Source organism: Scardinius erythrophthalmus (assembly GCF_964197995.2).
Source record: "Scardinius erythrophthalmus genome assembly, chromosome: 13".
Taxonomy (NCBI): domain Eukaryota; kingdom Metazoa; phylum Chordata; class Actinopteri; order Cypriniformes; family Leuciscidae; genus Scardinius; species Scardinius erythrophthalmus.
This window is the reverse complement of record NC_138233.1, coordinates 15,840,118-15,856,375: the sequence shown is the minus strand read 5'-3', so window position 1 is coordinate 15,856,375 and position 16,258 is coordinate 15,840,118. Positions and strand designations below refer to the sequence as shown.

Here is a 16,258-nt window from a genome sequence, read left to right as displayed (position 1 = left end):
ATATTATAATTTTAAAATAAGACACAAGGCTAGAAATGTAAACTACCTGTTAATTACGTATTTATTAAACATAGTAAAAATATATAAAAAAAACTTTTTTTTCCAAGACCACAAATTAAGTAAAAACTGAAATTGAGCAATAAGGATAAACTAATGATATTCCATTTTGCACAAAGTACAACTGCAGCAGAACTTATGATCAGAGAACGTCAAATAGCAAGTAACTGTACTCGTTATACAATAACACAATGGCTTATTATTACTGTTCAGCAATTATGTCTCAAAGAGAAAAACAAAAACTGATGACCTTCACCATTTAGTTCTAATTGTAAACATCTAATCTAATTGTTTACAAACCATTATAGAACAGAAATAATGGTACACAGGAAGTTCATTACAGCATATACAGTAAGAAAGATAATGCATTAAGACTGCATTAATTCTTTTTTTTATTCAAACTGTCTCAAATAGTTAATATTACAGAGGTATTAATAAATATGAAAAAAATTATAACGTGCAACAAATCATGTGCATAGAACAGGACAAGTCACAAATCAATCAATGATGCACATTACAAACCTGCCAAAATACTCAAAATTAGATTTTTTTTTTACTATGTCAAATAATTCCCATTTTGCATTAGCCAAACTACTGTTGAGCACATTCATTTGCCATGGTTTTCTCTGAGTTAACATGAGTGGGTTGTTGGTACTTTTTCTTCTTCCTTTCAGTTCTCCAGTTCTCCTCCTCTTCACTGCTATGATGAGTTTGGTCCTCTTTTTTGCTGTTGGAGTCACTTACAGGAGACCTACAGGCAAATTATTCAGTTTGTGGTGGTTCATGGTACAAATCTTAAGTGCTAAAATTCAATGTCATAGAACAACATTTTTAAGTTAACATTTTTACTATTTACTACTGCCACAGAAGTAATTCTTTAAAACTACGAATTTTAATCTCAGTAGCTGCGTTTCCATCCAAATGTCAAGCGAATCATTTCAAAGTTTGCAAAAAAAAAAAAAAAAAAAAGCGAATTAACGTTAGGTACGTTTCCATCAAGTTGAACGTCCGTTTGAGCAGATGACGGTGATATTGGTAACCTAGTAACCAACAGGAAATAAAACACTACCAGCAGAAACAGTCGATTAGTCACGTGGGTTTAATGTTTGCTATATCAGAATTTGTTCGGCAAATGTGTTTCCATCTCCTATTATTCGCATTAATTATTTTTCGCACAAGTCAAAAACCACCTCAAGCGAGCGTAAAAACTTGTTTGCGAATTAAAGGGATACTTCACCTCTGGGAAGATGAATGTGTATTTAAAATAGGTCATTTAAGTAGAAGAAATGTGGAGAAATTTTTGAATTTGGAGCTTTCTAGACTGAGAAAAGCAAGAAAATGTATTTTTGGCTTATGTGGATGAAAGACAACAACTCCCAGAATGCACTTGCTTCGCTGCCTTAGGAGGCCACGCCTACCGGTTAGAGAGCACAGTTGAAAACAACAAGGCTAGCCTAAGTAAGTGATGAGTTTGCCAGGGATTTAGAGACCCAAAATGTCCGGGATTCGGCTTCTGCGTTCTACAGTCGCCATTCATCATGTTTACTGTGGCGAGCAGGACGAGGCTGACGGCCGCGGGAGAACGGCACGAGGCCGGTGGCTTCATTACTGAGACGCGCCGGGTCTCGCATCTCTCACGGAGGAGCGGGAATTTTCTTAGCAATGTTAAAACGCACATCAACCGATCACTTGTTTTACGGAATTAATTCAGTTAGATTGTAACGAGAGGTGTGTATGTAAACAATGAATGGCGACCGCAGAACGCAAAAGCCGAATCCCGGACATTTTTAACGATCTCGCCCGCCGGACAAGTCCGGGAAAAGGAAGATGGTAACCCCTACTTACACAGCTTTCTCCTATTATTCAGCTTTCTCCACAGAACAAGAGCATGCTAGCTTAGCTTCCAAAGAAAGACGGCTGATACTGTGTACATTCTGTGAGTGAGATCCCACCCTGTATGGGTGGGCTGTAAACATGCGGAACAACGCCATCTACTGGCTGTAGTCTTTAGCCTCTGGACAGAAAATCCTCCGATGACGCAAAATGACGATTTTTGCGTCATCGGAGGATTTTTTCCAGACAAAAAATACATAAATCTCTCCTCTCAGGGGGATATGAGGGGGGAAAGCATGGTAATTCGAAAATACTACAGGTTTTCTACTAATACAAAGCTTAATGCTAAATCCTGAAGTAACCCTTTAAGGGATTGAAAAAAAAAATTACGTTTTCATCACTTGTTTGTCGTTTCTGATGCGATACTTCAAAATGCACATAAAAACAGGGTGATAGAAACGTAGCTACTGTTAAAAAAGGTCTGAAAGTTGAAGAGCAAAAAAAGGTTGTATTGTAGGGTTGTAAAACTCTTCTATTACTCTACATTTCACATTGATTTAACAGTCCTTAACAGTTCATCTTAAAGTCTAGTCATTAAACAAGATCTCAAGGGATTACATGTTAAAATAAGTTCCTTTGCGCAACAGGATTCCTGAGAGGCAGTGGTAGAGCAGGAAGTGGTCGAGGCATGAATGTTCTCATAAAACCCAGGAAGAGGAAGATGACAAAGACTGTAAAGTTGACACAGCGCAGCAGAAGGGAGAAGGGTTGGCATGCAGAGGTTGGCACTGACCTGGGCGCATCAGGAATGCAGACTGGGGGATCCTCACAGATTCGGACAGACTTGCTCTCACAGGACATGACAGGGTTGGGTTCACTGAGTTGTGCAGACTGCAACGGGATCACAGGTGGTTTCTCAATGGGATGACTCTGGGTTTTTTCCTCTGTATTTTCACTCAAGCCCTTGCTCGGCTCAATATCCATGGTTGCAGTATTCTCGTTGCTAGGTGCTGACTTTTCCTCTGGAACTGCTACAGGAAACTTCTCCCGGCGCCGTTTCTGTACTTGGGCTTTGTTAACCTCTGAATACATAATGTTACATTTATGACCAGTATATAACAGCAGCACAAAGATGAATTATTACAGCAGTTAACAACTAAAATGCCCAACCACTTTTTTAGGGAAAGTATTTTTCCCATTGGAATAATAAAAAAAAAAATGTTAAAGAATTAACGAAGAATTACAGATCTGTATTCCGGTTCAAAACGTTTATAAAGAGATTGGGGGGAAAAATCCACATGAATCGAGTGGTTTAAGCACTGAACACCAGAATGGCCAGGCATAGGAACAGTTTCTTCCCTCAGGCAATCTACCTCATAAACATTTAATGCCCCCACTTAGCAATAAACATGTGCAATATACAACAGTATTTATACATTTATTTATTTAACACACCAAAATTCTTAATCTTATTTACATTTCCTTGCATTTGTACATCAATACCTACATAATGTCTATTGTCTATTTTTGTATATTGTGGGTTTTTTTTATATTATTAGTATATTTTTATTTCCTATTTACTTATTATTTTCATTATCTGTATCCTGTCACCAAACAAATTCCTCGTATGTGCAAACATGCCTGGCAATAAATAATCCAAGTCTTCTGAAGAGACATGATCGCTTTATATGACGGACAGAATAAATTTCAGCTTTTATTCACATATAAACTTTGATTATATATATTTAAGCCGTTTTTGTGGGAGCAGGGAGACTGACTCTATCGTGCCATTTGCAGTTAGTATTTCTATGCAGACTCATGGGTATTGCAGTTTTTTACCATGAATTCCACTGTTAAACACAATTATTTAAAAAACAAGTTGAAATACTGCAGGCTGATGACATACTGTATTAGGGATGAGTCCCGATTTTTGAATATTCGATTAGTTGATTTAATTATAGAATATCGAATAGTTGGTGCGATTATTGTCAAAAAAATGGACAGCTGTTGCAGTGGTGATGCTTTCATATAACCAAAGGGCGGCACTGCAAACGCACTTAAAAGCTGTCAATCAACTCTCAGACAACAGAAGAGGAACACACCAGAGCATGTGAGCGGAGTATTAATATTTCCTCCAGAGCGGAGAGCGCCTTTTTGAAGTTTCCGTTGATTCCGCTCGCTCAACCCAGAATGCTCTTTGTGACATGCTGGTTCGAAAATATGTAAAATAAGTAGGGCTGTTCAGTTGTAGTTAAGTTGTTCATTTAAGCCTTAGTCGACTAATCGCATATTTAAATTAACTCAAGTACTTATATATATTTACTGGAGAGAATACTAAACCATAATGAGCGCGTTTACATAACATAGCCTATTCCGCACTCAAACACATGCATAAAGCTTGCCACAAAGAACTGGTAAAAGTAATGATTATGAATGTGTCAAATATAGCAACGAGACATTTTAAATTGTTTATTAATAAAATAATGTTTTCTGTGTCCATGTCGGCAGCAAAGATGAAGTAGACAATGCTGACTCGCCATCTTCGAGAAATGCACATTTCATACGGATTACATAAGCAGAGAGTAGTCTGTTTCTTTTCGTTTTGAATTGTTTTGTGTAAAAGTAAACACTTAAGCTTTCTATAGATATATTTCTCAGGTCTGTGAGGCAAGTAGCCTATACGCTGAGTTTAAGATACAATTTATACAAAATGAAATTAATTTTAAAGAAAAGGCTTTCTACAAATCTTAATGAAGTGGTCAAAATCATGTCTGACCCCACTCCATATGTCTCCCGATATATTGAGCATTTTATGATCCTATCTTATTCATGCTGTTCACTTTTCATATAATCAACATAGATGAATTTAAAAAATAACATTATATTATTTAAACATAAATATGAAACTAAATACGTTTTCTTTAATGGATACAAAAAGTATAGTAGCCTACAGTACAGAGAATTTTCATGTCGGAGCGGGATTTGAGCGAACACCGTTTTACCGGTGAGCATGAGCTGATCATGAGTGGAGCGCGCTGGCATAGAGCGGAATATTCCGCTCACAATGCATGTGGGGAGGGGTGCAATTTTAGAATAATAATCGAATAATTCCCAGCGATCGTCGAATATTATTTTTGCTTGAAATACCCATCCCAATACTGTATGTCATCGATTAACAACCTTGTAGCTCACAGTAGGTCAGTCTTTAAAGCTTTTAATGTTATTGTTAAAAATCAATTCCCCTATGGGTATAAAAAATGAAAGGGTTTTTTACTTTCGGAACCCAACTGTTGCACTAAACTGGTTCATGTAGAAAACTAGGGCTCAGAGATGAAAGGAAATTACCATTAGGTGTGTATTTCATCTTTAGTTCTTCAAGCTTGACTTGGAGCCTCATATTGTCACTGTGTCTTTGTTTCAGCGCTTGCTCTGTCCCATAGAGTTTCCTCTCCAACTCCAACACTCTCTGACTTTCAGAGAGAGCTTTCATTCTTGCCATGGATAACTCATCTTTTAGTTTCTCTGCATCCTTCCTATTCACATAAATGTCATAATTGCATTTAAAAAAGTACTAAAGTATCAACACCACCAGTACAAATAATTAATGACAGAACACTTACTTTGAATTTGAAAGTTGCATTTTTAATAGGTCTGTATAATACGTCTCATCCATAAGCTCGCCTTCTTTAGACGGGGCAGGTGGATGTTGGTCGGTTGCAGTTGTCTGTTGGTGACAGAGTTGTTAGAGACATTTCTCAAACTGTAATGTTTCATTTCAATGCTGGATGTAATATGCTAAGCTTACCTTCTCTTTCTCCAGTTCTCTTACTTTCATCATCAGGCTTTCTATCTCATTGTTCTTGTCAGATAACATAAACTGCAATCGTTCAAGCTGGGCTGGGTTGGCCCTGTTGCTCTGGAGTTGCATAAGGGTAGCTATCTGCATCTAAAACAGCAGACACAAGGAAAACAATAATGAGGAAAACTATAAATAAAATGTAAAGCATTCGTCAAAAAACACTACTTACCTTCATGCGGTGCATGTGTTGTTTGATGAGAGCATGCTGCTTTTGTAGAGACTCGTGCTGTCTTTTCATACTGTTCAGCTGCCGCTCCATCTCTGCTCTCTTGTCCTCTACCTGTGCAAATCCAAATATTTTGTCACAGTACAAAAATGATTTAAGTGAAACTATCATAACTATTTTATTATTATGAAGCAATGCCCCATTTGAACTGTTTATACTAAATTTATTAGGTTTACTACCTTATTTTTAAATGGTACTGCATTGATATAAAATGTTATTCAGTTTCTCTCTAAATTAAGCCTTAGACATAATTAAAGTTATGAAGAAAGTAGTATACGTAATTCTCAATACTGTACCTCAGAAAACAAGGAATTGCCCTTGCTGTCTGGATCTTGCGCCTGCTGCAACACCTGTTCCAGCTGGATCTGAAGGTCTTGGTTGGCTACACGAGCTTTCTACATCAAGTAGAAAAAGAAATTGTGTTGAATATTTTTCCCCTCAATCAGTGCAGAAAATGTGCATCAGAATTCCATGTGGATATACTTATCACTATAAGAAATCTTTTTCTAGAGCATTACCTGCAGTACTAGAACTTTACCATACTGTACTGTTAAAATGTTTGTGAAAATGCATACTATTATGTAGCAAGGTTGAATTAAATGAATAAAAAGTGACAGTAAAGACTTCAACATTGTTACAAAAGATTTCAAATAAATGCTGTTCTTTTGAATGTTAAATTCATCAAAGAATCCTGAAAAAAATATGTCACATTTTTAACAAAAATATCAAGCGGCAACTTTTTTCAACTGTGCAAATTTAAAAAAAATAGTTTCTTGCGCATCAAATCAGCATTTTAGAATGATTTCTGAAGGATCATGTGACACTGAAGACTGGAGTAATGGCTACTGAAAATTCAGCTTTGCCATGACAGGAATAAATTAAATTTTAAAGTATATTTAAATAGTAAAAATCTATTTTAAATTGTAATAATATTTTGCAATATTACTGGTTTTATTGTATTTTGGATCAAATAAATGCTGCTTTGGTGAGCCATAATATGCTTTTTTTTGTTTAAATCCCAAACTTTTGAAAGGTGGTGTAAATACATGTTTTATAAACATGTTTACTTGAAAATGTTAATTGACATGCCTCCAAAGCGTTATAGCAGGACACCGCCTCTTTCTCTCTCTCTTCCTTCTCTTCTGTGAATCTCTCCAGTTGCCTCTGGAGGGTAGTGTTAGCCAAATGTAGCTGCTCTTCTTTGTATCGTGCCTCCTGAAGCTCCTGCTCCAAAGACGCCTGCAAGGCAAGATCACACTTCAACACCAAAGGCACACTGACATTGCTTATTTCTAGGAAACATTCTATGAATATTCTTCCATTAAAAATAAAGATTGGAAAGTACTCTACCATTGCTGATTCCATATCCATCCTCTGCACTTGCAGCTCAAGTATCTCTGAGGACATTGTTTCATGTGCACGTTCTGTAAGGACACGTAGTTCTTCGGTTTTGCTGCTTAGTGTTTCAGACTGTTGATCCAGCTTGTGTCTCATCTGCTTCTCAGCAAGTTGAGCCTCCTCTAAATCTGTCTTCATTTTCTCCACCTACAAAGGCATTTTATCAGCACCACAGATGAGATACTCACTTGTCAAAAATCATTTAAACATGAATATGGGGGAAAACCTACCACTTTTGAACAGGAAAAGCATATAAGCTGACCTTATTCTTTAAGTCACTGAGCTCAAGAGCATGGTTCCTTTCCAGCAGAGTTTGTTGCTGCTCCATTTGATGTTTCTGTTGGTTTTTGACAAGATCAAATTCTGATCGCAGACTCTCCAACATGCGGGCCTTTAACTCAACCTCCCTTTGCAAAGAGTATTTCTCTTGTTCCAGGGCCTGCAATTACAGAATACTGTGAAAATTACATTTTAACACGTTTAAGAAATCATTTACTGATCAACTAGACTGTCAATCATCATATTGTGAAAATCAATGGTCAATCAATATTGAGTTACTAGTACCTCAATGACACTGGACATCTCAATTTGCTGTTCCTCCAATTTGTTGTGCAGATCCATTTTTTCATTCAAAAGTTGAAGTCCATACAGTCCAGCCTTCTGAAGAGCCTCTTCTCTTTCCTGCAACTTCTGCTGCAACACCTTCATCTCACCCTCTAGATCTGACATCTGAAATTAGTGTATCATGTGATCATTAATGTAACGTTAGAACATTGCGAAGAGATTTAGCTTTTACACACACATGTTGGGTTTCCATGTTTTCTTGGGACTTTCTATAGACATACAGATTTCATACTGTACAATCTGTATTTTCGATCTCCTAAACCTACCCATCACAGAAAACCTTCAAAAACATCACTTAGTAAAGCTGTTTTCCACACGGAAAATCCCCAAAAATGTCCCCACAAAGTCCAGGATTTCGACATTTTTTCCCCATAAATGCGTCAGTAACCATTCACAACAACATTGACTAAGGCTGTCATTCTCCAAGTCATAAAGTTCTGGAAAAACATGAGGGTGAGTAAATGACAGAGGCATTAATTGCATACGTTAACTGCATTAGTTCGTGTCGTCGGGATGACTATGCAAACGCCCGTCAAAAACATCGCGTTGTATTCAAAAGAAGTCTATTTTCTTTGAGCCACATATAATTGACCGCTACAGAACAACATAGATGTCTAAATTTGTTTACCTTTATATTTAAAGGGTAGTTGGTGATGCCAATATTATATCTGAAGAATTAACTGCCCCAGCTGCTTTCCTGCTCGGGAACTTTCAAACGGCAAGTCTGTTTGAATTCTGCAGCAGTAGTCAATCACATATCGCGAGAAAACGCGAGGTTTCCAATCCTGAACAAAGCGTCGTCCTCTGGTCTCTCTAGTGTCACACAGTGGGCAATGGGCATACTGGTTTGATTTAGATCAGAGGTCCCCAAACTTTTTACTACAAAGGGTTTAAAAATCGAACTTTATTTTTTAATGTACTGTAACCCGAATGCAAATGCTGCATTATATCAAACTATATTATATATATTTGAACAAATATATAATAATTAAAAATATATATTCTCAACATTTCAATGCAAAAAATAAAAACAAACAATTAATAAAAACACCAAAACATGCTTCAACTGCATGGATTTTCCCCTATTTTTGGCCCCCTCTTTAGATTTTTGACCTTGGAAATGTAACTTAGTAAGTAGTGTGGGTTCGGTGTCAATAGTGCCTATGTGAGTTTAACTGATTGCAGTGAGCATATGGAAAATCCACAGAAAATTATGAATGCTCTTTTTAAGCAAAGCTTCAATAAAGAGTATAAAACACAAAATTGTTATGCTGGTTTTTAAATAATGACTGGATAAGAAACTACAAAATAGGCACTCTTATTTAAATATGTGAGGTAAGATTTTTTTAATGAAAGAAATCTTTTGAACTTTATATTTTGAAAGAAGCCTCTTACCAAGCCTGTATTTATTTGATAAAAAATACAGTAAAACTGTTATAATTTCAAATAACTCTTCTCTTTGATATTAAAATATATATAATTGTAATCATTTGAAGGCAAAGCTGAATTTTCAGCATCATAACTCGTCTTCATTGTCACTTGATCCTTCAGAAATCATTCTAATACGCTGATTTGGTGCTCAAGTAAAATGTATTATTATTATATTTAAAAAGCAGGACTAATATAGGCCTAGCATATAAGTTAGGTAATCAAGCTAAATAACCATGGCAAAAAATATATCACATTCAAAAAGAGTAAGAAGATTGTTTTTCCTTCTTCAGGAAGTGTGAGGGTGGAAGGAGTTACACAATCAACATTCATGGGGATCGTGGGGAGCTTGTCAACAGTTTCAGATTTCTTGCCTTTCAGGTTCTGAGATGGCAGACAACAAGGCCATTTTTACACCCTGCAATACATCCTGGATCTTGGGTGACTTGAACACATTATCCAAGAATAATGTAAATGATTAAATTAATTTGTACCGATTTATGTGTTTTAATTATATCAGGTGTAAACGGGACACATGAGTCCCATCCTCAACCATCATCATCTACTCTTGTGTTATTGGACATAGGCGTAAGAAATGAAACACATTTATTCATTTCTACATATATGCAATAGTGTCCTTACAGTTTCACTGTTTGAGGGACAATGTATAGCCCATACTGAAAAGATGTCTGCCCCGCCCCCGACAGTCATTAACTTATTGCACCCCTAAAGCCGGGGACAATAAATGAATCAACAAATGAAACTCTAAACCCAATCATATCACAAGGTCTTCTTACGGTCAATTCAAAATATGCACCCAAAACTGCTTGTAACTGTATCTCACACTTAGACGATGCTGAGTTTCGCATATTAAAAGGTGAGAACATGCATAGACATTATCTCCACCCATGAGCATTAAGTGTCACCAAATATCTGTAAAGTGCTGGCTCCAGACACGTCTTCTGTTATGCAGATCACGACCATCAGTTCCTATTGCTCATGCTGAGAGGTCACCCGGTCATCTGTCCCCTGTGGAGGAAATTCACCAATAAAATTTAAGTCAGACCACTCAATGGTAAAAAAAGGATAAAATGTATTTGTCTGAAACCACGAGGTATAGTCTCTCTTACAACTGAAACATATCTCAGAGAGCAACAAAATGAGCAAAGCAAAACAGAATCATTATCATATCAGTATCATAAGGCCTCCTACTTCCATATGCATTTTTCTGGTTTATCTTCATGCACATTGGTCTTCCTCAACATCACATAATATGCCCACCTGATATACATACATATTTTTTTAATTGAAAGCATTTTATCTGACTCCTAGACTCTCTCCATGACCTTGACTGCAGAAAGAGGCATTATTCACAAGTTGCTTCTCATAGCATTTGTAGATTAACTTAAAACTTCAGGAAGAGAGAGAGAGAGAGAGAGAGAGAGAGAGAGAGAGAGAGAGAGAGAGAGAGAGAGAGAGAGAGAGAGAGAGAAAGAGAGAGAGAAAGAAAGAGAGAAATGGCAATATATCTCAGTGTGTGACAGAAATAGGGGGTCAGTGCTCAATTATCCGAGGTATTTGAGTTCCTCAGATAACGTACATCTCCATTCACCAGTCAAAATCTAACCCTTTATACTGCATAACTTCTGCTGAGCAGCACCCTGTCTTTTTTTTTTAAGATTAAAGCTTTATATATATATATATACTTTGTCCTCCTTCCCTAATCCTTGTGTTAGAAACAAATACATAAAATAAAAATACTGGTTTACACATACACATATGTGTAAAAAGATACAAATAATAAATAAATGCATATTTCATGATTAAAAGTAACTCATGTAAGATTTACTAAATTAATCATGTAAGTAGTGATATTGATTGAATACACATAGGAAAATAATATTTATCTTACACTTCTCAATAAAACATTTAAAAGAAGAAAATTCGGTTTTGCAAGCAAGTTTTTTGTCACCACACTTTATCATCAGCCTCATTGCCTAGACTAGAGTGTGAGAGTGTGTGTGTGTGTCATAGACTGTAAAAAATAGGTGTGTGTGAGAGAGAGAGGGAGAGAGAGAGAGAGCGCATACAGTAGCCTACTTAGTGTGCATGCCTATAGCAGCTTTAAGCTAAATAGGCTATAAGAGAATATGAATAAAGTAAAGAAATACTTTGAATTTGGGTTTGTTTACCTATGACCATTCAATAAAACAATCCATAAATCATTGTCTTACAAATAAAGTTGCAATCACTGACTAATTATTCAGATGATATGGGTTATAGTCCATAGTAGAAATGAACCAGTCTGTGGGCAAAAATGCTACCAAGAGTAACACAGATGCCCTAAAGGTCAATTGTGAATTTATAGTGATTTTCTCTGTCTTTTACATTCAATTGTGAATTCATAGTGATTCTCTCTGTCTTTTACCTTCAATTGTGAATTCATAGTGATTCTCTTTGTCTTTTACCTGCTACATGTTTCACAATTTTAATCATTTTATTGCATCTGATTTGTCAGTGCCTTGGCTCTCAGATAGGGCCTTTCTTTATTTGCTTTCTCAGAGGTGAATATTGTTGAATGTGGAGCTAACAGAGCTGTTCAGTTTGTAGTTCTAAGAGAATGAGCTTTTCTAGACATACCATAAAAAAAATCGTATTGGTCTTAAAAATGTAAAATTTGGAATTATAAGTAAAAAAAGTTAGCATTATTTAAAGAGGCTTTCACATGTTGTTCTTCGACTTTTACATAAATTACATACTTTTTGCATTTCTCATACTTTAAAGTAAGTGTGCAAATTTAAACACTTTTTTTAACTGATAGACTAGTTTATTTTGTATTATTTTAACTTTTATATGGTTAGAAGAAAATGCTATTTAAAATTGACCATTCCACAAAGCCCGCCTTTTTTTTCAGCGAAGAGGCGTGTCTTGCTGCAGGAGAGAACATTGCGTCATGACGACAGTCGTTTAAAAAAAAGGCCCTTTCCCTTTCTGAACAGTTGAGTCGACACGGCGGTCTAACGGTGAGATATGTCAGGAATGGAGCAGCTTTGCAAACTTTTCGTCGGCGGTCTGAACGTCCAAACAACAAATGATGGCCTCCGCGCTCATTTTGAACAGTACGGGGCGCTTACGGACTGCGTGGTGGTCCAAAACGATCAACTTCAGCGGTCCCGTTGTTTCGGCTTCGTAACTTACTCCTCAGCAGAGGAGGCCGATGCAGCAATGGCCGCTAGGCCACATGTTGTAGACGGTAAAAACGTGGAGCTGAAGAGAGCCGTGGCTCGGGAAGACGCAGGGAAGCCCGAAGCTCTAGCGAAAGTCAAGAAAATATTCGTCGGGGGCCTGAAAGAGAACATCGAAGAGAACGACCTCACTGATTATTTCTCGCAGTTCGGCATGATCGAGAAAGCCGAAGTCATCACTGACAAAGACACCGGCAAGAAGCGCGGGTTCGGCTTTGTTCACTTCGAAGATAACGACTCGGCCGACAAAGCCGTCGTGCTCAAGTTCCACATGATCAACGGAAACAAAGTGGAGGTTAAGAAGGCGCTCACGAAACAAGAGATCCAGGCCGCCGGTGGAGCCCGGGGCGGCAGGGGGAGAGGAGGAGGAAGAGGAATGGGGCGGAATCAAAATGGCTTCGGTGGCGGGAGAGGAGGATACGGCAGCTACGGTGGTGGCTATGGCGGAGGCTACGGCAGCAGTGATGGCGGCTACGGCGGTGGCTATGGAAGTGGAGCCTACGGAGGAGGTTACGGGGCTGGATACGGAGGAGGCTACAGCGATCAGATGGGAGGCTATGGCGGTGGTAACGGCTACAGTGACTTTGGCAGCGGATACGGCCAACAGTCCTCCGGCTACGGGCCCATGAAGAGTGGAAGCACGTACGCCGGAAGGAGCGGAGCCCCGTACCCCCGCGGCGGCGGCGGCGGTCCAGGTTACGGCAGGGGTGGCTACGCTGGCTACTAAAGCAGGTTGGGGAAAGACTCGGAAAGCTGTCCCCCTAGGTTCTCTCGGTTTCCACATTGGGCTCATTCACCTGGCGGACACTGTGAAAGCATACCTTAAAGACCTCAGTTCTTAACAGGTAGGAAGAAGATCTCTTCCCAGAAACCTGACTTGCTCGACCAGCTTTAGTTGTAGGACATGTCCTATCATATATCTATATCATTTATTTCCCACGTTTTAGGACATGCAGCAAGTTGGCCCTGGTTTTCTTTTCTTTTTTTCTTTTTTTTAACAAATGCGATTTGTTCGTAACCAATTCGTTTTTAAATTCTTTTTTCTTTTCTTTTTTTCAACACTGGCGATATGTTGTCAATGCATTCTCAGTAGACCTGTTTTCTATATAAATTGTTGCTTAGCAGTGTCATGGGGGATTAACGCATGCAGTTTTGAGTTTGTGTTCGTCTTTGTAAAACCCACCACGAGTTTTTCCAATCTAGTTTATCATGATGGGATAGAGTAGACAACGTTATTTCTTTTATTTTGTCAACTAAATCAGAAACGCACTCATGAAGTTCAGTTCAACGCTGTATGAGCATAATTACTTCAAACATTCTCTTGTGTATTGTATATTATGTCTTCAGATCAATCCAGTATTGTTAAACATTGATATGCAAATGTATGTTACTTTTTAAATAAAAGTTTCACAGCTTAATTATCCTTTTCAGACGGCGTTTTGGCTGATAGACTTTAATGGGTTTCCACCACACCTGAGATAATCATTAAAGCATATATGCATTACTTCTACTTGACAAAATTAACTTCAGACTGCCCCACATTCAGTGATATACAAGTATATATATATATATATATAGTGTTTATGGTTTATTTACTCTTGATTCCCACATATAGGTGTTCTTTCAGTTATTCCAGTACTTCAAAATAGCTGTATAGCAGTTTGTTTGCACAGGGAACCTGTTCAGTACCTGGGTTCGATTGTGATAGGACTGAAATATCTCATTAGGATATCATCCTGCGATCTAGGTATGTAATCAACCTGTCTTCACTACGTGTTGGTCAAGTATTTAAATTTTTCATAAATGGACTATTTATTCCATAAGTTGTTTAATTAGTCTCCATCCATAAGTCAAGTGGACTTTACAAGAACTGGTGCGATGGAATATGGGTCTGTGTAACATCGCGGCTTATTAGGGCCTTGACTTTTTTTTCTTTCTCTCTTATAACTTTCTAATTCTTTGTTTTGTTACATGTCTAATGTGTTCTCTTTTCTTCTTCCCCAGGCGGCCTTGGATGCTGGACTCTGCCCACATCAACTGTGGCCATGGAGTTTGGTTATCTGCATGATCCACTGAGTTTTATTTTAATAATGAAGGACTGATGAATGAAACCTGGGATCTTTTTTTTAAATCTTTTATAATTTAAGTATTTGTGTATACTTTTTAATAAAAAAAACTTTGAAATGATCACGTTTTTTTGTGTGTATTATGATGTGGTTTGGAATGAGTTTAATTCTAATGGGTGAATCTGAAGGGATGAAGAAGATTGAGGATTAATTAGAGCTGGATTTGTGCATATGTGCACATACAAACAGATGGTCCAATAGAGTAGTAAAGTTAAAACATCTTTTAAATTAGGGATGTGTAAAACATGCAAACGGCTCTTTTTACTGCAATGCAATTAGTGTTGAGTGCTTGTGCATTGTGATGTTGATGCGTGCACTCTGCAGTTTAGAGTTATTCACACATGGTGGAACATGGTCCAATAGAGTAGTAAAGTTAAAACATCTTTTAAATTAGGGATGTGTAAAACATGCAAACGGCTCTTTTTACTGCAATGCAATTAGTGTTGAGTGCTTGTGCATTGTGATGTTGATGCGTGCACTCTGCAGTTTAGAGTTATTCACACATGGTGGAACAAGAAGGTAATTTTTGGATGGACTTTTTGCACTGCGAGTAAAACAAGTGTATTCTGGCACTTGCCAATACATGGTGAAACGGCAATAAAACTCAAATCTTAGTACTTTAATTACTAATATGTTTATCAAACAAAAAACAAATGCAGTTTACAAGCAATAGCAGTACCCAATCATGTGTTAGTATCCGATGTGCTTGGTTAATATTGGATAGCGATTTTAGTTCATTTAAAGTTATCTAACATGCTGTATTTCCTGAGTGAGACTTGTGATTATTTTACTACTCCCTAGATTAAAATTACTGAAACTCACTTGTTAAATGTTATTGGTACAGTAGTTTTGCTCATCAAGATGAGTATGAACTGTCATCATAAGGTACCCTGGCCAAAAGCCTGAAAAATTATTCCAATTTTTAAAAACAGGCTGAACTAAGATGGGATTTGAAAAAGTTAAAAGGATTTAAAAGTTAATAGTTTGTATGTATATGCGTATATATATAGTAAAAAAAGGGGGGATTTAAAGTTTATAGTTATATTGTATACTTGGTTTTGCCTGATTTCATAGTGAATGGAAATTCATCATGGGGTGCCTTTTCTCCTCATTTGTGATGACTATATGAATTTAAATTAATTAAAAAATGAATATTTATTTTTGTATTAATTGAAATCCATATAGTCATCACAAATGAGTAGAAAAGGCTATATATATATATATATATATATATATATATATATATATACAGAATTACATTCCTTGAAATGGTCTGTACTTTATAGAAATGTCCATGGCCTGAAAGTCACACTTTTGAAATTCTTTGATATTTCCAGGACCACGTGAATCCTGGATTCAGAATAGAACTACAATTTTGTTTACACTCATCAACTTAATCTTTCCAAATTCAATAAGGTTTCTAAACTCAAAACCAATGTATTCACAAATTGGCAATGATCCT

The 16,258-nt window shown here is 37.1% G+C and overlaps 2 protein-coding genes across 4 annotated transcripts; one reads left to right on the top strand and one right to left on the bottom strand.

Annotated features, from left to right (window-relative positions):
• Nucleotides 1–39: 39 nt before the first annotated feature.
• spdl1 (spindle apparatus coiled-coil protein 1) lies at nucleotides 40–8,822 on the bottom strand. Of its 2 annotated transcripts, none has more exons than XM_081382058.1 (12): nucleotides 8,626–8,822; nucleotides 7,938–8,102; nucleotides 7,636–7,812; nucleotides 7,326–7,520; nucleotides 7,065–7,214; nucleotides 6,272–6,370; nucleotides 5,919–6,029; nucleotides 5,696–5,836; nucleotides 5,511–5,614; nucleotides 5,236–5,423; nucleotides 2,684–2,972; nucleotides 40–808 (listed from the first exon to the last, which is right to left on the bottom strand). In XM_081382058.1, the coding sequence occupies exons 2-12, from the start codon at nucleotides 8,100–8,102 to the stop codon at nucleotides 649–651; spliced, it is 1,779 nt and encodes a 592-aa protein (XP_081238184.1). In that variant the 5' UTR covers nucleotides 8,626–8,822; the 3' UTR covers nucleotides 40–648. The 2 variants fall into 2 exon arrangements, with proteins under 2 accessions (XP_081238184.1, XP_081238185.1); XM_081382059.1 differs by having other exon boundaries at nucleotides 6,272–6,366; nucleotides 7,061–7,214; nucleotides 8,626–8,717.
• A 3,556-nt stretch (nucleotides 8,823–12,378) lies between these two features.
• Nucleotides 12,379–14,857, top strand: hnrnpa0b (heterogeneous nuclear ribonucleoprotein A0b). 2 transcript variants are annotated; one of them, XM_081383020.1, is made up of 3 exons: nucleotides 12,381–13,515; nucleotides 14,286–14,417; nucleotides 14,675–14,857. In XM_081383020.1, the coding sequence occupies exon 1, from the start codon at nucleotides 12,456–12,458 to the stop codon at nucleotides 13,395–13,397; it is 942 nt and encodes a 313-aa protein (XP_081239146.1). In that variant the 5' UTR covers nucleotides 12,381–12,455; the 3' UTR covers nucleotides 13,398–13,515; nucleotides 14,286–14,417; nucleotides 14,675–14,857. The 2 variants fall into 2 exon arrangements, with proteins under 2 accessions (XP_081239145.1, XP_081239146.1); XM_081383019.1 differs by lacking the exon at nucleotides 14,286–14,417 and having other exon boundaries at nucleotides 12,379–13,515.
• Nucleotides 14,858–16,258: the final 1,401 nt, after the last annotated feature.

Coding starts and splice junctions, on each gene's coding strand:
- spdl1 (XM_081382058.1), bottom strand. CDS start 8,102: ATGTCAGATCTAGAGGGTGAGATGAAGGTGTTGCAGCAGAAGTTGCAG. Junction 5,837..5,918: donor AACACATGCACCGCATGAAG/GTAAGTAGTGTT, acceptor CTGCTGTTTTAG/ATGCAGATAGCTACCCTTAT. Junction 2,973..5,235: donor GATGAAATACACACCTAATG/GTAATTTCCTTT, acceptor TTATGTATTCAG/AGGTTAACAAAGCCCAAGTA.
- hnrnpa0b (XM_081383019.1), top strand. CDS start 12,456: ATGTCAGGAATGGAGCAGCTTTGCAAACTTTTCGTCGGCGGTCTGAAC.